Below are 25,328 nucleotides of genomic sequence, written 5' to 3' on the forward strand. Positions count from 1 at the left end.
TTAGGTCTATGTATTGTGTTCAATAAGGCCTACATATATTATTTACTTCAGCAAAAAGGTCATACCTAAAATTTACTGTTACCGTATATTTGTAAATGTATTACAAATATCAAAATATTTAAATGTGGGTCTACCATGTGAGTGTTGTTGCGTTGTATAACCACTAGATGTAGCTAAATTAAAAGAATTAAGAACTGAACTTCTCCTGATAACTTTCCTTTAGAAGCATTAGCATATGCATCCTGCTGTAGCTAGCCTGAGGTTGGTGTCACAATTTTTATTATTTGATAAATATCTTAGGTAGAAACAAACTTTAATAGATAACTAGGTTCAGATGAAAGATTAAATCCTCATGTTTTTTCCTGAACTCAAATAATTTATGACTAAAGTGTTTTGTAATAAGCCAAGAGGGCAAACATTCAGATGTTATATTTTTGTATATTATCCAATGAACCAGTAACTATTTCCCCTGTGCCAACCAACCAACCAACCAACTAACCCCATGTCATAGTGGCTTGTAAAAGTAAACTAGAAACACTGAAACACATGGAATTAAACCTCATTAATCAAAACCATCCTGTCAAATTGTTTATACTGGAAGGCAGATTGACACATTTAGGATCTATGTTGTAATATAACAAACTAAGATATACAAAATACAGTTGTTGGAAAACCACACAAGAACAGTGACATAGATTGACTGACCAAAAAAAAAAAAAAAATAGCAACTGAATACATTTGCAAATAAAGATAAATAAAAGTATACCAAATATACCAACACAAATAAGGTAAAATAAGAAACACAATATAAAGACAATATAATTAATAAATAAAAATACAGTGATCAAGAGGGAAACCTGAAGGTTAGCTTTTAGTTATAGCCATGGAGTTCAGTGTATTGTTATATTAGGCTTATTCATAAAATATATTAATTTAATTTCTACTCTAACAAATTTTCTTAGCTTTGCAGTCATCATTCATTATGATGTGGTCGGTCTTAAAATGCATGTCAGACTAATATAGGTCATAGTGTGGGGCTTGTTAAGATGAATATGATTTTGAATCAGCAGAACAACACGCACTTAAAGTGTCATGTCAAATAGTGTCAGTATAAGCACAAGACACGTTATATTAAGTGGGAAAATAGCACTATTTAAGACAGTGCACATAAATACTCAAAAGCCTCCAACGTGTGCTCAAGTATTGCAGTGTTCTGAAATGAAATGTTTTCCCCCCCTCATATTAAAGTAAAGCAATCATAATAAGATATTTTGGTTTTCAAGGTTCCTCTGCTGACATTAGTGTTGACTGCGGCTGGCATCTTGTGCTGACAGCAGAGAAGATAATGATCACTCAGGTCACAGACCAAGACTTCACACTGTCATTCTACTGAATCATTGAAACAAAACTCTGACTCGGCCATTTGATAGAATTTGCTTTGCAGGGAAATTGAATCTGGCCTCTGCCCATTTAGAGATAGGACACAGTTAGTGATTGCAGGTGCCCCTGATATAATAGAGTTATGCAAGTGGAATCAGCAGACAATAAAAGTTTGACATGCTATTTGTTGATAAAGGAATAATGAGATTAATTGGTGCAGCAAACACAAATGGAATACTAATTAAATCACATAAATCAGACATCTGCCTATGGTTACTATACGCCATAAGCAATAGTTAGACAGACCATAACACCTGCTTAACTTAGAAATGAAACAAAAACTAGTTAAAGATATAGATATGGGCCTCACATAGGAGAACGTCAAGTTGGAGGGTTTATTATTATTGTTGTGGTTAACAAGGCCCCTCTGTTTCAGTTCTCTAAAATATGCATGCAAGTAAATGTGCTACGTTTGAAAAAGACTTGTAAATGTGCATGAAAAAAAAAATAATTAATCAAATACTACATGGTATTACAAATTATTAAATGCATTAAATAATTAAATAAACAACTGTTTTTGTTTATGTTATAGGCCTAGCTAACACTAATCTTTGAATGTTTTTGTATTGACATTGACCCGTTTCATGCATTGGTTTAAAGGGTAACTAAACCCTAAAACAACTTTTTTTAGTTAATGATCTGTAAGACTGGGGCTTTATTAATGCTGTTCATTGATTCAAGTAATTTTTTTGACATTTGGGTATAAAGTGTTTTATTTCTACAATATATGGTGTAAAAACGTCTGAGTGCTGCCCTCTTCAGGTTGAACGGTGGCTACTGCAGTTGAATTTTCCTATTGGCAGTTGTGGTACCCTGTGATGTAAGAGGGTACCAGCTAACCCCGCCCTTGCCTACAGAGAGATACGTCTCAGGTGCACGCCCCCCCTCCACTGGACTCTGCCCACTTTTCCAGCATTTTTCAAATATTGCCAGTGGGTGGAGTCAGGCTCTGACCAGGGGTTTAGTTACCCTTTAAATGTGTATTTGATAAATATGATTGATAGCCTACTTAAACCTTATTATTATTTGTAACTGTTGTCGCATTAAATTGTTCAGAGTGACTATTTTTTACTGTGCCTAATTATTATTATACATTTCATTTTTTGTAATTTTTATTTTATTTTTTGAGTTTCGTATTGTTTTACTGTTATACCAAAAATAAGCTATTTAATAGCAGATAAAATAAAAATCATAAAATCAAATAAATCTGAGAAAGATTCAGTGTAGTAAAACGTGTGTATCCAGATAACTGTTTTGAAGGGCGGGAGCTAATGATTTTCCTCCAGTCAGTGTGTGGGAGCGCTGGGAGGAGCCTTTGACAGTCTCTGCTTTTGCTTGAGTAATGAGTTGATTTGTATAGTATATCGCGCGAACTGACGCTGTGTTTTCGCTGTTTTACAGATCTGTGGTTGCGCGCAGAGACGCGCGTTTTGCACGCTCCCGAGTAGACAGCGGATAGCACTGGAATGATATTCATGGGCGGTGGACGTAGAAAATGTCCTTTTGTGATAACGACGAGGGGTTGGATTTTTCGTGCTCATCACTAGATTCAATCACGTTATATTGCACTCTATTTATGTTGATTTAAGAAGTCTCCGTCGCTCGCGCTGGTTGGATTTTCTTTCCAGAATGGACCGCGTCAAGAGTTCCATGCAGCAAGTCCCCAACCCGATTCCTAAAGTGCTCAGCCGTCGCACTGGTGGTGCCAACAGTTTGGAAGCTGAAAAGGAAAACTTCGAGCGTAGTCAGGTAAGGAACTGTAACCACCGCGGGGCAATTTTTTTCATGCAGCCAATGCATCGCCAACGAGCTCTTCGTATTGCAACCCATTTTTACATTCATTCCTTAAAAATAACTAGTATGTTTTCTAATAATTACTAGCGATAGGCTAATGTCTACTTATTATTAGATTCTAGTACTTGCTTGCTGCCAGTAGTAAAGCTAGCTATTTTAGAATGTAACATTTCTTATATCAGTAGTTACATGTGTTTGCTGGTCAGAGCTTTATAGTTAAATTTAAAGTCTTACTAGTAAGATTTACAATTTTAACAAACTTATAAATAATCTAATATAGCTACTCTTATATTATATTCAAGTAGTAGGAACTGAAATGGATGGTACCAGCAACAAATGGAATTCAAACTATTTTAAAGTGAATAATTGAAATCCCACTCTCAAATCTTGACTGAATTAATAAAAAAAAATATAGGCATTTGTTACGAGAAATAATTGGATATTGACTAGTATAGAATGATTATGATCTAGTGACTACTTAAATATAGATACTTGTCAATATTGGAATAAGCATAATGAGAACATCATAATAATTGTGTGCTTGGGACATGGATTTTAATGGTGAGACTTTTGTTTTTAATAATCAGGCTCTCAAAATGTGTAGGCTATAACATTTTTAATTTACATTTATAAGCCAAAAAATTGTTTATCAGCTTTCAAATATAATGATCAGTTATCGGTATTGGCCAAAATGTTAATATTGGTGCAAGGTGCATCCCTAGTTACTACTACTTTCTACTACTGAACTTCACTCAGAAATGACTAGTAAATTTCACAAATAATTACAAAGAGATGGCAAGTAATACACTGAAATAAAAGTGAAGTAGCATAACCGTACCACAATAATCTTTGCTTTACTTACACCTTTGAAAAATCATTTTTTACATTTTTGACTTGTGCTGCACATGTTGCACTTACCGGTAACTGTATTTTCCTTTTTGAAGTGATTCCAATAATATTTCAAGCAATTCAAAACCATCATGGCAAACAGTATGCATCTGAAATGTCTTAGTTGAAGGAAATAAAATAATAATCCATTATTTATCGGCTTTAAGTTATCGACCAAATTTTCTTATCGCGCTGATAACGATAACATAAAAAATGAATACATATATCGCCCGAAACCGATATGGTGGCCCGGCCGATATATCTTGCATCCCTTCCCTATTAGTAACACAATTACTTATTCTCATCTTTAAAAAAAAAAATATTAATGTGAGTGTGAGCTAAAACAAACTATGTTATGGAGCAAAGTAGGTAGTCAGAAATTGCACTATTTGTTTTTTTATATGTATCATTAAATCAAGCTAACCTGCATGCTTTATAAGAGATCACTGCCTGATATGATGTTGAAATGTAAAGCTATTGGAAGGTTTTTTTTTTTTTTTGCTTTGAGTTCAAAGAACTTTACCCTATAGTGTTTACTTGTCAGGGTACACAATTTTTGATGCCTGAAGCTGCTTGTTTGTCCAGATCATAAAATGAATATTTAATTGGTGACATGCAAACTGTCATGTTTACAGAACGATAATTGATGGCCTTTTAAATTCAGCTTGCAGTTCAGTGAACCTTTGCCCATATCACACCTTCATTTTATCAGTTCACATTCTAGTGTCATTGATTGAGGACAGGAACAAAGTTCTACCCCGGTACTCCTTCAGTTATAGGTTATTATAGGTAGTGGTTTGCAAAGTGCCATTAAGAAATCAATTACATGCACACTTTTTCATCAAATGATATTAATGCGCATTATAAGATGTTTAACTCATTAGTATGAGATGGTTTCAAAATCAAAGAGATCCTCTGTGACTGAGTCTTGTTTCCAAACGGTTGCCCATGTATTGAGCTGATGTAAAAGCTTTTAGTGGCTCAGAGATGCAGCACTAAAACCAGGGGGCTGTGTTTGATGGTCATGCATTTTGCTTCTTGCCATTAGCCTATAGTGTATTTCGATGGGTCTTCAGTCTTGTCGAGAAAAATAAACAATATCTTGTTTATCGTGACCTTTTTTAAAGTGCACATTGAATTATGCAGTCAGTGTTTGGGTGCTCGAGCCTGAAAGTGTGTTGTGAAGTATGGAGAAATGCATTCTCATTGTTCGTGCACTCTTCTCACTTCTCTGGGGGTCTTTGCCCTCCCCATCCTGAGACAGCCATCACGAAAAGTAGGTCACATGAATGAAGCCGCAGCCGACTGCCCTACTGGTGGGTTTCAGAGTGTTTGAAAACAGCATGACTTCGTTCTTGCAGAGATTTCTCGAGACTGAGTTTGTGGAGGCAACTAAACTTAATTGCTTAATTTCTGGTTTCATAACAATGTCCGCAATATGCGGCATAATGTTTGATTCGAGTGTGCATAGTTCAGTCCTCCTGTTTACAACTAGGACAGTGACATGGATTAGTGAGACTCATGTGACGCATGCGCTCTTGAACTCCTTTAGGACTGCTCTCTGGGTCAGACTCAGATACGTGAGTTCAGTTGTTCATTTCCTGGTTTTAGAATTGATTTCATCAAATTGATTTGAAGCTTAAAGTCCCCTGGCAGTCAATAATTTTATCCCTGAAATCTCATCTTTGAAAATCAACTTAAAGATATATAAATAAATTAAAATTTCAGTGAAAATAATTTCTTCATGCCTTAAAGCTGCAGTCCGTAAAAAAAATTGTTCAAAATGTATCATGAATCCATTTTCCAAACCGTGTTTTTGTCTCATCCTGAATCACTGTAAACCTATAATAAGTGTTTATTTAAATTTAGACTATTTTAGATTGTTCGGGTCGTACCGCTGTGGAGTAGCCCAGTACCTGCGTGACTCTTCATAGATATAAACAAAGAGAAGTAGCTACAATCTACAGAAGTATCTGGCTACAATGTTCCTCCGCAAGACTCTAGCAGTTCTGTTTGTTAAACCACTAGAGCGCCAAAAGATACGGACTGCAGCTTTTAAAAACCGTGAATGCAACTACCCTTGCTTATTTTAGTATTTGTGGTGCCATGAATATGCAAATGAGTCCCTGCCTCCACTCAATCACACAAGCTCAGACTACCTGATCCACTCGGTCAGCTATAGTAAACGCTACACTGTGGCAAGTGGAAATAATGGATTCATTCATCCATGTATGTTTGAACCAGAAGAAACTGATTCAGAAGAAGAAGAGGAAGAGCGAATTATACAGGCAGTGCTAAGCTGGCTCAAATAAGAGAACCATCAGATGATACTGTAATAAAATCATATTGACGAAACAGATTTGATTAACGCTCCAATGTGTATTTGTGTGTTTGCCCTCTGGAGAACATCAAATGTTTCTATTTACTACGTGTTTTTGCAGCGTTGAGCAATGCAGCCAATCACAGACATGTTTGTTGATCTCTTTAACACAGTGAGCAATCAGGGGTGTTTAATTTAGTCAGAATTCGCTCACTATTCAAATGGCTGTTCTTGTTTACGCTGAATTCTGCACGCTCGCGATTCCTCTCATGAGCGAAGTGACACGATGTAAATAAGAAATGAATTGTGCAATGTAGACAACTTCACTGATTATAACAGAATTTTGTGATCAAAATAACAGATCATGATCTGAGATGAGATGAGTGAAAGGGAGCTGTCTTTTCACACATTCTAGGCTATATATAATTCAGAAATTAAATGTACAGTAATTGATATGATTAGCCTTTGGCTTGAGAACGTTATCACAAACCTAAAAATCAGTATCATTAGAAATAATTATAGGAAAAGCACTGCCCCACACATTGACGGGATTTAAGTTTGGTTATAAGTTTGTGAAGGCTGGTTTCAAACCATGTTTTTTAGACTGTCTTTGGTACAATGCAGTTATAAGAAGAAAATACTCAGCAATGGTGTTGACTGATGAATTTTTACATGGTTTGTCTTAAAGTAGAGCTATGCAGTTTCGGCAATTTCTTCGCTGTATTCTCACTTTTTGCTTGCAGGTGTATATATATATATATACTATACTATACTATAGTTATAGAGCTCCCCCTACAGCTTCGGAAAAGATATTTAACCAAACTGTCGTAAAAACTCGTTGGCGACTCTCAGATACCAGAGGCTAGTAGATCAAAGACATCAAAGCTGATGGGACAACTAACCCTAACAGTGTGAGGGAGCGCAATAATGACAGAATTTTAGCAGATTTTTTTGTAAAGCAATTTGTTACATCGCGAGACATGATATCACGCAATACTTCCTGACGCTGAGGCCGGCAGCGTTTTTTCCGCTCACAGAAAACCGGCGTTTTTTCCGCTCACAGGCACCAGGGGGAAGCGAGACGGCCACCATTAAAAAAAAAAAGCCATATAACCATTCAATGACTCCGAAGCTGTTCAGTTAAGGTAAATTAAGCTAAAAAAAAAAACTGCATAGGTCCCCTTTAAAGCACCACACAGACAAACAACATGAAAAACATGATTTTCACCAAAGGGGTTCTTTAACTATAAAGCCTAAAATTAACGTTCATATCTAAAAATAATACTTCAAACAGCACAAACTGATCAGGTCTCAGTAGGAAATGCTATTGTGAGCAGTCCTTATCAGCTAGTTTGCCTGGAGGAAGTGTGATCCCATAATATCCCATCTCTTTTCTGCTCTTGGAACGCTATGTTTAGATTAATGAGCCTTCTGTGACTGTGGTTTGAGTTCAGCCTGTTTTAAATGAGAGGATGTTAGTGTGGCTCTCTGTAATGACATGAGCGTGGCTTTCCTTGTGGCTGGGTGTTAGAAGACTAGGGTCTAGTTAACTTTAGGTTTATATGGAGGAAATGTAAGCAGGGAACCTTTGTTGTGGTCTAGCAGAGGGACATCCGGCCAGCCTCGGAGTCGGAATCTACGCCGATGAAATAACATGTTAAGCGAGTGTTGCCAAAATAAGTCATCTGCAAATCATAGTATAGTAAACATCCTGCTGAACATTTTGTATCAGGCAAAGTTCAAGACAGTCGATATGAAAGTAAAGTAAAGCTGAGCACATTTAAAAAAAATCGTGTTAATGAAAATAATGGGTGTACTCAAAAATGACGGTTCGGTACAGCGAGGGGGAAAACTGATTTGAAATAACTAAAATCATTTGGTTCACTTTACATGGACATGTAATGGAACTACTTTAGCCGTGCGTTTGCCTTAAGACGCTCAACAGCCCCGTAGTATAATACTAATTTGCTTTTCTTATGAAACTATTTTTCTTTTCTGCTAATGTCACTTAGACCAAAAGAAAAATGTTTCAGCAAACTTGCATTCAGGTTTGCTTCAATTCTTTTATGTAACACCTACTTTTTTGATGTTTTCTGTCAAAATTAAAGCTTGGTGGTTTAACATTTCTAGCCATAGATATTACTGTAGACATTTTACAGCTGTACACTTGTACTGTCTGTAAAATAAAATTATTAAATTTTTCTTAGGGCTGCCGCATAATAGTCAACTAAACTTTAGTTGGTGAATCGAGGATTGGTCGTCTCAGAAAAAAAAACTGGACAGGAAGTGGCGATGTCACGCAGTCTGTGATGGACTGATCGTTATCTCGGCTGGTCCATGTGGTAATTATGTCGGTCAGGTTATTATGTTAAATCCAAATTTAGAGAAATGTGTGCTAGTATTAGGTGGAAATCCAAGTGTTTGTGTGGGGTGTGGAAGCCGGCTCATCCACAATACTGTGGAGATGATGAATTAGCGTCGCTAATTTAATCTTTGCAGACAACACTGACTCAGAAAACACTAGTTTATTTATAAATTATTAAAATGTTGTCTCACTGCGGCAAGCTTTAGATTTAAAGGCTCATTATTATGATTTAGAATTTCTCTCTAATGTAGAACAATGTTAGCAATGTTACCTATAATATTCTTTCTCAGACCTAAAACTCAACCCATTTTCTGATGCCCGCTCCCCAGTATATATTTAAGTAATTAAATAATATCATAAATGTGATTTCATGGCTTAAATAAACAAGTACCAGTTAACTAGGAAAATCTTTGGTTTTCTTCCCTAAATTCTCAATCTATCTGTGACATTTTAGGGTGTTTTCACACTTGTAATTCGGTTCTTTAAGTGCAGACCAAAAAAGAAAATGATACATTTAGTCTTGGTTCATTTAGCGTTCAGACTGTCATTTTTTAAGACCAAAGATAAAAATAAAAAATAAAAAAAAATTCTGACTTATATTTTATGACAGAACACAACATGCGTCCAAAACAGTGCTGTGTGCGGGGACGCACTTAAAAAATGTGTAAAAGGAGTCAAAACAGCGGCAGGAATTCCTCCGTCGCACACAAACAAAAGATCTGCTGCAAGGAGACGGCATTTTCAACACCTATACCAAACTGTAATGGGATATGTAGTTCCTATGACGAAAATCAAGTATGGTCGAGCATTCTGTCCTTTTAAGGGTTGCATTTTGTGATACCACATCCTGTTTTTGGTTCATTTGGTTCGGAGGGCAGCGTTCACACTTCAAATGAACTGCACTAACCGAGCAATCGCACCAGAGTTCGTTTTAATCAATCCAAATCTGCCGAGTGTGAACGCACCCTTACAGTGAAAGTTTTTTTTCCGCTTATTCGCTTAATAAATTGCAAATGTAGGCAATTCTTCTCCTTCTTTAAAGCAGTTAAGTTTATGACCCTGCATCTCTTGTGCTTGTGTTGGGACCGTGCCCGTGGAGGAATCCTCGGGAGGAGCCTAATCTTGCCCAACTCTGTTTTTCCAGGACTCACCCACACCGAGCCAGACAGTCGTAATCTTGCCTCCCTTTAAGCAGCCAATCTCTACTTTCAGCGTGTCACTTCCTCCATCTACAGTAGTTGCAATATCCTTGTAATATCTTTCTTTTTCTGATTTAAGTATTTTACTGATTTCTCAGCTTTAAAGTAAGTTTTCACACTTTTTCAATCTCGTATGTCTCATACATGTACTGTAGCTCCTCCTGCGGTGTAGAGGGTGAGGAGGGTTTGTTGGGGTCATCGACGGCAGGAGGGCATGTATGAAAAGCCCTGAGACAGCAGAACACGCGGGCCATGGCCTGTGGCCTCCGTTCGCTCGTTGTGGATTAAAAATCCTATGCAGTTTGGCGGGCGGCCAGATGCCTGTGCCAGAAACAGCGTTCGGGTCACACTGCTGTCAAACAGACCATTAATGCATCTAATGCAGGGAATGTGGTCATATTAGATAGTGCAGGGCAGTATGACCAAAAATCCATATTATGGTATTTTTCAAAATTATACCGGTGTCACCGTATATGACGGTATTATTATTTTTTCCAAGCATGACTGGGTGTTGACCACATTTTCTACTGATTGATTTTCTGATTTACTGATTTTCTACTGAAATACTGCAGTAGATTTGACTTAGAATGCACTATTTTACTGTCATGAGTGAATATTGTAGAAAAAAATCCACACTAGTATTAATACTAAAAGTATAATAATTTTTTTTTTGTTGCTATTCTTGTCTATAAAATAATTCAGCAGCTAGAAATGGCATTTTATGAAGTCTTTGTCATGAAAATTCCTTGGTCTAAAGATGTGGGAATCCTGTGGGTAGTAGCAAAGGTCACATTTACACAGTGATGGTGGATACAGTGCGCTCAGCCTCAGACGTTATCATTTTTTAAAATTCATTATCTAAAGCGGGCAGAACAAAAATTGTTTGTCATTTACCAAGGAGTGTTAGCAGTTTTTCAGACTTGTGGTCAGTGTGAGATGGACAGACATAGACAGTGTGTGGGCAGTGACTCATTGGCAGTCACACTACACTGTTGTAGCGTCTCTCTGGCTTGAATATGCTTGACCAATGAAGCACAGCAGTGTAAACTGTCCCGATGGGCCTACCACACGGTACCAGGAAGTGATTGCCCTTAAAGAGCATGCTTTGTTTGGACCCCCCCTCCCCATTTTTCCTCCATGAGTGATTTGGGTAAACATTGACTGGTATCATGTCCAGATCAACTGATCTTATACCTTTTTTTGTATGTCTCTCTAAACAATTGCTTTTTTTTTGCCCATAGATTATATCTTGGGGATTTATGGAAGTATGAGAACAGAAACTCTGAGAATATAATTGATATATATAATATTCTAGCTTATAATATAGATTTACACAACCGTTCAAAAGTTTGGGGTTGGTAAGATTTTTTTTAAAGAAATCTCTTATGCTCACCAAGGCTGCATTTATATACAGTATAACAGTAATATCCTAAAACCATAAAACAGTAATATCGTAAAATATTATTACAATTTAATTATCTTTTTATGTATTTTAAAATGTAATTTCAATTTATTCCTGTGATGGCAAAGCTTTTTGAAAATGCAGCTTTGCCATCACATGAATAAATTACACTTTAAAATACATAAAATGAGAATTAAGTTTTGTAATGCTATTTTACAATTGCTACTCCGTGTCACATGATCCTTCAGAAATCATTCTGATTTGAAACATTTTGTGATATTTTTACAAGAACAGTATTTAATTACTTTACTGTCATTTTGATCAATTGAATGTGTCCTTGTACATAAAGGTATTAATTTCTTTAAAAAACAAAACAAAAAAACAACGTACAGACCCTTTTGAACATTAAAGTATTCTAATAGACACACCTGTTTATGTTAATTATTTTATAATGCTTGACATGCTTTTTATATATGCTAAATTATAGTTATTTCAGTTTAATTAAATCTAAATGGGTCATGGGAACATTAGGTCATCTTAAATTAAATGCATTTCATTTAGCAAACTGAATTTACACAAGTTCTGTGGTAAAAATACTATTTTCCCTTGTCATTTATAAAGTATCACTTTATTACGTGAAATCCATCCTGAAATCTCAAACAGACTTTTAATCTCCCGTAAAACAAGATTTGATCAAGTGGTGTTCTCACTATTCTTAATTAAAACCCTTCATATAATAATAATGTATGAAGCTGCTCGTTTTCATGCTGCTTTACCTGAGCATTAAAAGTAACCAGATGAGGGCGCCATTCATCAACATTACACACGTTATCATGTGCAGGAGTGTTTAAATGTCATCAATCACGTCATATATCCTGGATATCGATGAATAACAAGCCTATATCAACTCCCTTAGGCAAACAAACAGGTCTAGATAATGCATCTGTAAATCTGTACATGGCACAACGCATTGTGCTTGCAGTGCGTCTTTTGTATCAATCCAGTTGAGTTTTAGTGCAGTCTGATTTCCTTCTAAAAGGAGACATTTTTTTTTTTGTCTCGGTATATGTGCAAGACCTTGCATCAGTCTTGCGATACAAACATTTCCACTTCTGTTTCTTTTTTAGTGTGACATTTGACAGAATTTTGCTCTTGCTCTCCCTTTGGTGATTTTAAGTCAAAAGCTGTGGCAATGACATCAGTCTATGAAGAACTCCTCCTAGCATTACAATCTGTGTTTTGTGGTCCGTACCTGTCACATAATATTTAGCCCATCGTCTAGCGTTTCCATTTAACGTTTATGACACACGCTCTTTAGGCAGGCAGTGGCTTTTCTAGAGCGTTCTTGAGAGTCTAGCCATCTGCCAATCGGATCTTCAGCGCGCGAGGAGGACGAGGGGGAAATACGAGAACGGGAAAGAAAAGAAGAGAGGGACTGTTCGATACTGAACCGGACACATGTTGAGTTAGCGGACCGTTCCTGCTCCCTCCGCCTCCCTCAGCGGATTCGCAGTCTGCTTTTGATTCCCGAGCAGGGAAACGGTTCACCTTCCCTTCCATAACCCCGTTTGAACTATGGACTCGAATAAAATGGTAGGTGGTCGATGTTGATGTTTAGCGGGTGTTGTGCATCTACACGTTTTGGGGGGTTGGGAAGGATTCGCGCTTGCCTGTTCGCGGGGTTGTTTTGTATCGAGGATTTTATGGTTTGGAGTAACAGCCCTGTGTTTGTTTACCTTTACCACCGCGAGTGTTCACTCCTTGGACCGTTACGTTTAAACAAGTTGCAGCGGTCTCGCGAAATAGTCGTTTGCGCATTTTTAGCCAATTTTGGGCTCGTTAAGTATTCCCCAAAACATTCCAGGATTTTAGTAAGTCACAGCGAGTGTGCTAATATGTCTTGCGTTTAAATGGACCGCTAATGTCTGAACGTTTAGTCAACAGGAACGCACGATCCGTTTTTATCTAACGTATACTTAAATGGATGGTTCAACCCAAAATACTAATTCTGTCATAATCTACTTACCCTCATTTGTCTGTATTACGGTTTCTTTTTCGCCTACAAAAGCAGATGCTGCCCAGATAGAATGAGTTACTATTCACTTTCATTGTATGAACAAATACTCAATGAATGAATGGTGACTGACACTTTGAGACTACCACCAGCCCTTAATATTCTTCCTAAGATCACCTTTTGTGTTTCACAGAAGAAAGTAAGTCATAGAGGTTTGTTACATTGAGTAGCTAAATTAAGTGATGACAGTCTTTTTTGGTGAACTGTCCATTTAAATGGGCTGCTAACACAAACTTTGGGGTTTGAGGGTCACACAACTCAGTTGTGTGGAGTTGAATGTTGGATTTTGACTCTTGAGTGGCTCTTTTGATTCTTGTAGGATCTGAGACGGTATCTGTACCTTTTTTGGACACACGATACACTGTTTTGACTTGAATCGCCACATCCCCCTCTCTGCTTTGACTTCCAACCTGCTATCAACATTGTATGTGTGATATCTGCTTGTTCTCAAATCCCTTGTGTCATGCTCTGCTTGACAATGCTATGAAAACATGTATTTACTTGAGTGGGGTCCAGGGATCCTCACTGGAGATTTTTGTGTCAGTGTGTTGTTAGTGCAGGCCTTGACGAGGCTAAATCGAGCTTTAGAAAGTCGATGATTGATGTAATTTGCAGAGAAGCAGTGATTGGATTTGATCGGTGTCTTCTGGGTTTACTGAGGTTTTGATGTGGCCTCAGAAGGCATCTTGTTAGCAAGCTCGTACACCTCAAGGTTTCTTTCAATAGTGCTTCTGTTACATCTCTTCAGTCCTTTTGGCCTAAACCAAAAGGATTGTGAGGCCCTTAAGAAACTCCACTTGTCCATCTCAGGTGTGTTTAGTTGGTGACAAAAAAGAAGGACCTGAGAGACTTAATGCAGTCCCCATCTTCATTTATTTTTGTAACTTATTTGGCAGATGATTTTATTCAAAGTAGCCTAACTGACAATGTAATGCGCATACATTTGATAATTTTATGGTAACCGAACCAGTGAATTTGGAATAGGAAAAAAAAAACCATGCAATATCTTCATTTGTCTTTTTTTTTTGTGTGTTAATATTTTCTTTTATTTTTGCATTGAAATGCAGAGAATATAAATCAATTTGATTTAAAAAAAAATATATTTTAATATAATAATGAATATATCCGATATTCGCTCCGTGACCTTTAATCAAATGTGATTTTGTAAGAAAAAAAAAAACATAGTGACCATACACGTATTTATTCACATGCAATAACATGAATTAAATATTTTCTAGGGTATTTGGACAGAAATTCGAATCCTACCAGAGTTCGTTTTGAACTGACAGAGATCACCTCTTCAGCTGGGTCTCGGTACGGTTGTTTGGTCCGCACCTCAGTGAGATTGCCCAAAAGATCCTCACCAAGGGGGAGAACTAACTTGAGTTCGATTCAATCAGACCAAACACCCTAAGTGAGTGTTAGATAGATGATGGCAAAGGTAATCTAAATATAAAAATAGGAGCAACGAGCAAGAATAAAAATAATTTATCATTCTTACAACCACCAAATTAAGTTCTGTTCCGTTTCAATTGTATTCAACAGCTCTAACTAACCTTTAAAGGGATAGTTCACTTTAAAATGAAAATTCTGTCATCATATACTCACCATCAAGTTGTTTCAAACCTGTATTAATTTCTTTCTTCTGCTGAACACAAAGGAAGATATTTTGAAGAAAGTCGGTAACCAAACAGTTAACTGGTCCCCTTGACTTCCATAGTAGGAAAAAAAATTACCGACATTCTTCAAAATATCTTCCTTTGTGTTCAGCAGAAGAAAGAAATGAATACAGGTTTGAAACAACTTGAGGGAGAGTATATGATGACAGAATTTTCATTTTAAAGTGAACTATCCCTTTAACGTTTCAATCATTAAATTAAACTAACTGAATTGCAGGTAATCATTAAATAAAGTGCAGCCAAACTCAACATTGATGTGTGTTTACAGTGCGTGTCATATCAACTACCCCTTTACATCGGTGTTACATCGGCTGTTCAGTGTGATTTGTCCACTCCAGAGTCCTAACTAGGTGTTTACTGAGTGTTCCCTGCGAGAGGAAGTTTGAGTCATATGAGCAAAATATAAAAATTGTCTTTAAAAGGGAAGAAAAAGTATTTTCGTAACGCTGTACACACAGTATCCTTTCACTTCAGTGACCTTTAAAAGCGGTGGAGTTGTTTGCAGGAGACTGCGTTAGCTGAAAAAACACTGGTGGCTAAGTGTGAGCGTCAATTTTTTTTGTAGTGGGGGTGAGAGAGTTTTGGTATTTTAGGGTGTTCAGACCTGATCTTGAGAACAGAGGACCAGCTCAGGAAGTTGAGAGGTATTTTTAGTTCTTTCAACTTTTACACGACGCCTCAGAAAAAGCTGAAGAGAAGCCGCAGACCAATACTCTATATCGGCAGTGCTTCTTGGGGCACTTTAAACTGGCAGCCTCTCTGAACCCCCTCAAAGTATGGAGATTACCCAAAATGGGAAGCTGGGAAAGTTGTTTGGTTTGGCTGCAATGCCCTTTAGAGGACTGTGGGTAGAGTCTGCATTCTTCAGTAAAGTGGATATGGGAAAGTTAGGGTGATCCAAGATAAAGAAAATACTTCAGAAGACCCCCGTGAAACTACCTCTGAAACTATAGACCATAAAGAACATGACCACAATTTGATGACCGGTCCACCCCTAGCATCCGGATTTGACTGTATGGGTCAATAGCTATGTTTCCATCCAGAGCTGACAATTTAACTTCTGCGCAAAATCAAAATGTCTCATAAAACATTTGCAAATAAAGCAGCGTTTTCATATGTTCGGGAGAACAAAATCGTCACTTCCTGGGAAATTGGTGCAAAATAACTGTATTAAGAATGTAAGTTGCTGCAATAATGGAAGCCACTGTGGCTATCTTTTTTCCCCCCTACTTCATAAATTACTTCGACGGAACTCAAGAAACGCTGTCATGAGTTTATGCGATATCTCAAAATATGCATAAAAATAAGTGGAAGGAAACATAGCTAATGATAATTATTTTTTCCTAGATCCAAGGCTCGATTTGAAGGGGGATATGATATGATCTATTATAATTAACAAACTGTAAATAACTAATTAATCAATAAGAATTCAATATTTGAACATGCTGCGGCTGCGCACAGTCAATCAAGCTTTTGTCATTCTTTGCGCATTCTAATATGCTGATTTGCTGCTCAAGAAACATTTCTTATAATCAACGTTGAAAAAAAGTGGTGCTGCTTAATGCTTTTGTTGAAACTGTCTTGCATTTTTTGCAGGGTTCTTTCTTTGATGAATAGAAAGAACAGCTTTTAATATAATAGAATCAAGGACTTCTATTTAAAATACATTTATTTGTAACATTTTGTAACAGAAATGTCTTCTTTGGTCAATAAAAATATTAATTTCTTTAAAAACTAAAACTAAAATCCTACTCGCACCAAACGTTTGAACAGAAGTGTTTATATATTTGTTTTCTGAAAATAATAAAGATGTGTACACTCGCATTCAAGGAGGAATGTGTTAAGGATTTTTTTTTATGCGCCAGATGACTTTTTTTTTGTTTTTTTTTTACTATTTCCTTTTTCTTTATTCTGGGCACTCATACTTGCTACTTATTCACATTCAAGCATCCCATCATCCTCCCCCAAAATATCAAAGTTCAGCTGCACAATTTGATATATCAATAAACTAGTTATCCACTAATTATTTCTCATAAGATCCCAGCCTGTATAATCGTGGAGCCAGCATGATGGGTTAAAGGATAAAGCTCAATATGAGGAGAGCTATTTCCTTACAGTCTCCTCTCCAGGCAGATGGGTCACATGAGGACATCTGGCCTTAATATCCCTGTAGTGCATTACTCCCGTCTAAGATCCTATTGATTTGATTGATATTGTGCCTTTGGCAGTTCTGTGCAACATGACTGTCAGAATGGTTCACAACGCAGATGTTTGCAGATCATCCGTCACATATGCTTTGCTTAACAAGCTCGTGTCAGCTCCATATAGAAATAGTGCTACAGTAATTAAGTGTCTAATGGGTTGATATTGCTGTAGGCGAGGGTTTGAATAAACTACTTGTGGCATAACAAGCTGTTAGAAGAGCTTGCTTTGAAATGCAAAAGCAGGATATTTAGTTACTCACTATGGCTACTTACAAGAGAAGAAATAATAAAGCGGTTGTGTTGGATGACGATGCATTTCTGAATGCAAATCTGGAGTTTATATTAATGTAAATGAGTCCAAAAATTACTGTTTGACAATTTTATTTTTGGGTGAACTATCCTTTCGACCCTTTTGAGCCCACTGTCTCTTATTTGATATGTAGGTTTATAAGGCGTCTAAATAATCAACATGATCAAAATTTGAAAAATAAGAACACAATCTTCTACATGCCTTCTGTCGTCTGATTGATAGTTTATACTTTAGCAAGTAAAAGTCCTTTTCAGTATAATTGTAAAAACGTCCCTCTTCAGGTCGTGGTACATGTCATTATTATGTAAATTTAGTATTAATATAATATCAAATACAAGTAAACGCAAGTATACATTTTATATTGTTGTTAATATTTCCAGATCAAATTTTGTATGTACTAGGCTATATACTAATGTTTAGTATTATTTATTAATACTAAAATAAAATGTTATTAATGTTAATCAAACAACAAAATACAAAGAGAAAATCTCTCAGCTGAAAGTAAGATGAACACTTACTGCACTGAAGCAACTTAAGTCTACTTAATTATCCATACACGTTAAAATATGATCAACCCACAATAAAAACTACAGAGCTTTCTATCATAAAACTAAGCATCTCAATATCAGATATAATATCGGGAGATACAATGGAAGCTTGTTTCTGCCACTGAATAAAGAATAAAAAAACGTTTTATCTCACAGTTCTGAATTTTCTCAGAATTGCGAGATATAAACTCACATTTGTGAGTTTATATCAGAATTGCAGGAAATAAACTAAATTTCAACATTCAAGCCTTTTTCAACCATTCTGATTTAAACGCAAGAAGATGTGAAAGATAACTCTGTACTGTTCTCTTTCACGTCTTCTTGCGCTTGAATGGAAAAATACACAACAAAAGTATGTCAAAATGCCTGTCTTGGTGAGTATTCATGTAAACACTGTCGGGTATGTCTGAACTTAAACAGATGAGAAAGAAAACGTGTAACAGACTAACAGTATATTGGATCTGTGTGTCCGGTCTTGGTGACCTAATATCAGTCTTTTCAGCTTTAATGTTCCTGCTGCTTTCTGTCATTAATGTTAATCAAACAACAAAAGACAGATAAAATCACTCCATGATCTTGACTGAACAACTTTTGTAGCTTTAATGAGAATTAATCTATATTTAATTTAAACTATGAAGACTGTGCAATGTTATTTTACATTATTTAATTTCTGTAAGCTACATGAATACTTTTATACCTGAATAACTTTAAAACACTGTTTGTTTAATTTGGATTTCTGTTTTGTTATATTTATTTGAGCCTTTGGTTATAACTTCTTAGTTTATTACTGAAGACTCACTTGTCAGGCTAGTAGTTTTTGCTGTGGTATCGAAATTGGAATCAATCGAGAATCGTGAAATTTCAACTATCTACAATGTTAGTGGCTTTTTTATTAGAATACAATGTTACATGGGTCAAAACGACAACAAATCTTTTTATTTTTGTATTGGTTTGTCCAGTGAAAACTTTGGCAGGGCAAGTAAAAATTAGAACCACTTGCCCAACCAATTCTTAGCATTGAACCCTGTTACTTTATTAAGTGGTTATCACTTCATCTTATCATTCGCCTGTGCTGTGAGAGAGATGGGAGAGATGGGTCCGGGATGCCAGTAAATTCACTCGCTAGTGCCAAGAGGCCTGGGCAGCTGGCACAACTCATTCACACAAACGACAAAGTCTCAGTGTGAACAAATTAGGTCACACCTCTCCTCACTCTAGCATTATGTTCTCTTAGACTCTTTAGCTGCTATGCTTATCTAGTGCTTTTATTTGAAGGATTTAATGAAAATATGTTGACGTCATTTCTACTGATCACTTTTTTATAGATTTAATGGCTCATGGACAGTTTTAGTTATGTTTATCTGCTCTGAATACATCATTGGTTGTTGGAGAGGGATGAAAGAAAACCTTTAGTAAATTTTTTTGCATAGAGGCCGGGACACACCAAACCAATGGTCGGCCGTCAGGCAATGTTGGGCCGTTTTTTAGAGCGTCGTTAGGTGTTGTTTTTTTCATTGTGTTCCGTACTGTGTGCTTTATTCGAACGCTGTCTAGATTTTTTTGGGCCGCGGAGTTGGGCCCGTCGGTGAGAGCGAGAACTCTGATTGGCTGTTCAGCTTAGCGAACGAATCAGTGCATGAGAATAAAAGCGAAAGTGATGAAAGCGTGAAAGACGGGTCATAGAGAAGGCTGTTATAATTTTACGTCATCTTACCCGAGCGTTCAAATGCACGAATATTTCCATTATAACATGAGCCATCAATGAAGAAAGTGATCATCGTGATTGATATTCAAAATGGTAAGCAAGCGTTGCTTCGTTTCCGATTTGTATATCTGCAGTCCTAGTTTCGGTTTCCTTTTTGAATGACAAAAAGGAGGGGGCCTAAAGAATGCTTGATTGCTCAATCCCTCCCCCCCCAACAAAGGCTTGATCCCCCCTGAAGGACATCAAAACAAGATGTGGTATAATATGAAGCTTTACCTGTAAATAAGAAGATACATATATTGCTCTTACTGATTTTAAATCGTAATTTTGGCCACCCCTGAAATGGGTCATACCATTAACATTACTTGAGCAGTTGCATGGAGGAAGAACATAATGCGTTTAAAATGCATACAGTTCAGTTGAATGATAACAACCGCCCCCCCCAACTCTCTGATCCCCCTGAGGGCCATTGTGTAATTCACACTTAGGGTTGGTCCATGAGAAACCTGTAAGGATTTTTCCAACCTTCTGTCTTTTCTTCATCCTTTTCATCATGTTTGAGATCACAGCTGTGACTTAATTACCGTAGATGCTCATCCCACAGATCCATCTTTTCTACACAAAGCCATGCCTTGTCACCTTTAACAGTGTGTCCTGCAGCAGAAGTCGGCACAGGGAATGAAGGCTGAACGCTGTGTGTGTACAACGACACTTTTATATGCACTACAAGCGCATTCTCTCAGCATCCCTGCCAGAATTTCCTGTCAGGATGATCCCTGGCCTCTTCAACAAAAACTTTTCAGGTTTATTTTTGCTCTAAAGCATATTATGCATCGATATTTCGCGGTTTCAAAACCTTCACTGCCATTCAAAAGTTTGGGTTTAGTATGACATTTTTACAGTAAAAACAGTAATATTATAAAATATTATTACAATTAAATTTTTATTTTATTTTTATTAATGTGATGGCAAAGCTGAATTTTCAGCATCATTAATCCATCAGTCACATGATCCTTCAGAAATCATTCTAATATGCTGTTTTGCTGATCAAAAAAGATTTCTTATTATTATCAATGTTGACGACAGGTTTTTTTCGTGGAAACCTTGATGCATTTTTTCCCTAGGATTCTTTGATAAATAGAAGGTTCAAACAAACAGCATTTATTTGTAACAATGTAAAAGTCTTTACTCTTACTTTATCAATTTAATGCAAAAATCGTACTAATCTCAAACTTTTAAATGTTAGTTTAGTTTAGAATATTGCTAAGGTAACGTTATTCTCAAAGCATAAAAATACACAGCATACACACATTGATTTAAAAATGTTCATAATAGTTTTAGCTATCTTCCATATATTTTTTTCACTGAGTTTTTGCAATGTATCATGGGATTGACTGATCCGTGACGGATACATGCAATGCGCCCAAAAACACTTTTTGGACAGCTTTTGCAATTAAAGTACACTGGTGCTGCCTTTTAGAACTAAAGTATGTGTCGGGTCTAAATAAAAAGAGATTTTAGAGGAAGTAAGACTAAGTGACTCAACAGCCACACCTTAATTGGCTTATGTAACCATGTGCATTATCTGATGGGCCGATAAGGGGTCATTACATTGAGCCTTGACTGAATATGTGATGCTTGTTTAAACAGGAACACTGTTTATGTTGTGAAGGTACCTAGAACTGATGGTGGTTTGGCATATATGAGAGGAACAGGAAAGAGACGGTATGTAGAGAACATATGGCTAGTGCTTTCTCAACACCTCTCTCAAGTTTGTATAGCTTCAGAGCTCTCAACAAAATGAGCATGGTATATATGGTTGAGAGCTGAATCATAAAAATAGAATTGTGTTAGGCCATCCTGCCGGTTAAACCCTCCTTGAGCTGAACTTCATTAGTATTCAGTGGTGGTTGCACAGCGGTGGTTAAAGTTGCTCAATAAGGCTCGAGTGAAACACTAAAACTCACTGTTTTCCTCAGCACACAGGAACACTCCTCTGCTATGAGTTGCTTTTAATCCCAAAAAATGAATTTTCCTTCTCTCTTTCTCTTCCACAGGCAGTGAGCATCAACAAAGCCATCAACACACAGGAGGTTGCTGTCAAAGAGAAGCATGCCAGGAATATCCTTTTGTCTGTGTTACCCTGAAAGAGAAATACTGTATTAAGGAATGTAAGGGGGGAAAGATGATTAAGATGCCTATTTTATGATGAATAAGCAGACGACGGTATCACCTGATAACCTCAAAATGGCCAAATCACAATCTACTGGTTATTATCGGCATCATCAAATAACCTTTATTTTATTTTTTATTTTTGTCCATTGAATACCCTACTGTTTACCTGACAAACCTATTAATCTGCAAATGTTTTAAACCTGGAAAACTGTTCAAATCGTTTTTGTTTTTTCATAATTACATTTTTTTTTATTTGATTTTTTTTATTTTGAGGATGTTTTATTTTATACATTTTAAGGGATTTTAACTTGCTTTTATTTTATTTGTTGAAATCATTAATTTTTTTAATGTTATTTTATTTGGAGATATCTAATTTGAGGTAATTATGAGGTATTTTATTTTATAAATTTGAAGATCATTTAAACTTTATTTTATCTTAAGGTGTCTAATTTGAGGTTAATATGAGGTATATTTTATTTTTGGGCATTGGACTCCCTACTTTTTAGATACCTTATACCATATATATATATATATATTTTTATATATATATATATATATATATACCGGTACCAGTGCATAAATACATTTTATTTTTGGACATTGAACTCCCTACTTTTTAGATACCTTAAAATAAGATACTTGGTACCAGTTACACTGGACAGACCAATCATTCTGCCAATATTTGGCCATTATCAGCATCTGATTTTGAAGCATCTGGATTAAGATGATTCAGATTTGCAGACTTTAAACAGCGTGTCCCTCATTTTTGTCCTTGACTGCTGTCTTCACCGTGCATATTGGGCACGCATCATGAGAAAGGGGCTCACACATTCTGGCTTGCAGTCAACCGCCTGCCCCTTTCCAGCAATGCGGTGCTCTGCTGGAAGTTTTGCCACGTCTTCCACAAGCTGCTGAGGGACGGCCATCCAAACGTGAGTACACATACAGCCCTATTAACTCTTACACGTCTAATTCCACCTCACTCTCACTTTCTCTCAGTCTCTTGATATCTGCTTCTCCCTTTGATTTAATTTATTTTTCTCACACACTCAAAACAGCTCCCCAGAGTAAACGCAGCGTGCATCAGTGACATGTGATGTGTGTGTAATCCATATTGAACTATCCCACATTGAGCTCTGTAACAAAAAATGTAATCAGCTGTTTACTTGGACAGCATTTTAAGGCATCATAGGCACACCCCTGATTCAAAGTCTGTTCAAAAATGTTGGCAGCAACATTTATGCGACCATTTCAAAGCTGCACTGCAAATAATCTATGCGGAGCAGTCCACACCAAAACAACGCATTGTGATATTTATTTTACATACTGAGAACTATCAATAAAAATAGTTCAGTCTTGTTAAAAAGACAGTATTTTACTATGCATTTGTATTAGATTGTTGCGCTGTTAGCTTTGCAACGTGCTAACTTCAAACTCTTATTGGAATCAATACTAAGTCAAGTCTCGCTTACATTTCACATAAGGAGATCTGGTAGCTGGTATATGAAGTATTCCAATTCATTGACATATTATATTAGTAGGCCCAGATGGTATATGCTGATTTTCATAAGTGACTTAAACCTGTTAAAATAAGATATATTGGTACCCTGCTTAAGATCTGAAGTACCAATATATTCAGACTAATTAATCTGTCAATATTCAGCCACTTTGAGGTTATTGGCATTACCAATAACAGAAGTTTTATTTTATTTGTATTTATTTATTTTATTTTAGGGTCACATCATGAGGTATCTTTTTTTATTTTAAACTTGAAGAAATGTTTAACTTTTTTTGCTTTTATTTTATTTTAGCTATCTAATTTGAGGGTAATTTCATGTGGTATCTATTTTAATATTTTATTTTGAGTTATCTCATTTGTGGGTAATATCTTGGGGTTTATTTTATTTAATTTTTTTCATTTTTTAAATGCTGTCTCAACTCTTCCTGTCTCTCTCTTTGTCACCTCAGGTCATTAAGGACTCCATGCGGCACAAGGCTGACCTGAACGACATGAGCAGGATGTGGGTAAGTGCACGAACACAAGCTGTGGCTGCTGGTTTTAATGATTTCCCACTAAAACAGAGGCTCGCTCAATATAACTCTCTGTCATTATTGAATGTGGCCTTGTCGAGCTCCCTTGAGTTTCCATCTCATTGTGGAAACTGTCAGTGTGTCAGTCAGCAAGCTATTTGGTTATTGCTGATTGACAGCTGAATAGCTTGGCATTCTGTGTATGAGTCAGACGCACTAACCTCAGCACAGAGATGATCTGTAATAATTAGCTAACGATGATGTGAGCCTGTGCTTGTCACTCTGGAGGAATGCTTACAGAGCTTTGCTTGTTATGAGGTACCAGTCAAACGTCCCTGATATCTTGTGAAGCACACTTCATGTTTATATATCTAATAGATAAGACAATATATGCCAAATCATATTTTGGGTTATTTCTTTGTTTAATCCAATATACTGTATATTTAAGCAGTTTAGTATTTCTCACGTAGCATAAATAGGTCTGTATACACATATAAAATACATACAGATATAAAAGTCACATTACCGATATACTGTGCGATTTGGGGGGAAATCTAAATGCAATTTTTCTGATAAAAAAAAGATGTTTTTAGGGATGCACAATTTGGCCAAAATGTATATATAATAATAATAATATTTTGTTATATTACTACATAAAAATATTAAAATAAGATATTACTAATAGTTCACTGTAAATTAAAAATAGAATATTTAAGAAAATACTATAACTAGTAGTAGTAATAATAATAGCACTAGTTTATAGGCACTTCTTATTATAAATTTGGGAAGATAGTTGGAAGTATTTTGCTTTCCCAAATGCACATTATTAGTGTCCCAGATGCAGAGATGGAGTTCATGGAGCTGCGTTTACTGTGAACCGAACAGCTTTGAGATTCATTGTGCAGCCCTAATGCCGTTTCTTGTTGATTTTTATCTTGATTGTCAGCAATATAAGTGTTTCTGATGCAGTTTACGATCAACTGTGTATGGCCAGCCAACAGGAAGTGTCAGATGGAACATGCTGAGTTGCATCTTTTGTTTATTGGAAAGACCTCTATTTGCATCCCTTTGAGTATTCGCTTATAACATGCCGCAGGATTAGACTCAGGAGAAACATTTCCTGTGAACAACTCTGCCCCTTCCTGTTATGATGTCACCGTAAGTGGTGAAGGGTACAGGAAGTGAAAGAATGAG

General features: G+C 36.4%; 1 protein-coding gene across 2 annotated transcripts in view; it reads left to right on the forward strand.

The window, feature by feature from the left end:
* Window positions 1–2,723: 2,723 nt before the first annotated feature.
* The window catches only part of hip1 (huntingtin interacting protein 1), a 46,256-nt gene continuing 23,651 nt past the window's right edge, over window positions 2,724–25,328 (forward strand). The window contains exons 1-4 of one of the 2 annotated variants that reach the window (XM_079608938.1): window positions 2,724–3,189; window positions 21,986–22,049; window positions 22,893–23,035; window positions 24,072–24,128. In XM_079608938.1, the coding sequence (XP_079465064.1) occupies window positions 3,070–3,189; window positions 21,986–22,049; window positions 22,893–23,035; window positions 24,072–24,128 (384 nt within the window). In that variant the 5' untranslated portion in view covers window positions 2,724–3,069. Of the gene's footprint in view, window positions 3,190–12,284; window positions 13,002–21,985; window positions 22,050–22,892; window positions 23,036–24,071; window positions 24,129–25,328 lie in introns of those variants that run through there. The other variant, XM_079608939.1, reaches the window with a different exon arrangement.

The sequence above is a fragment of the Phoxinus phoxinus genome (assembly GCF_949152265.1).
Source record: "Phoxinus phoxinus genome assembly, chromosome: 4".
Lineage (NCBI taxonomy): Eukaryota > Metazoa > Chordata > Actinopteri > Cypriniformes > Leuciscidae > Phoxinus > Phoxinus phoxinus.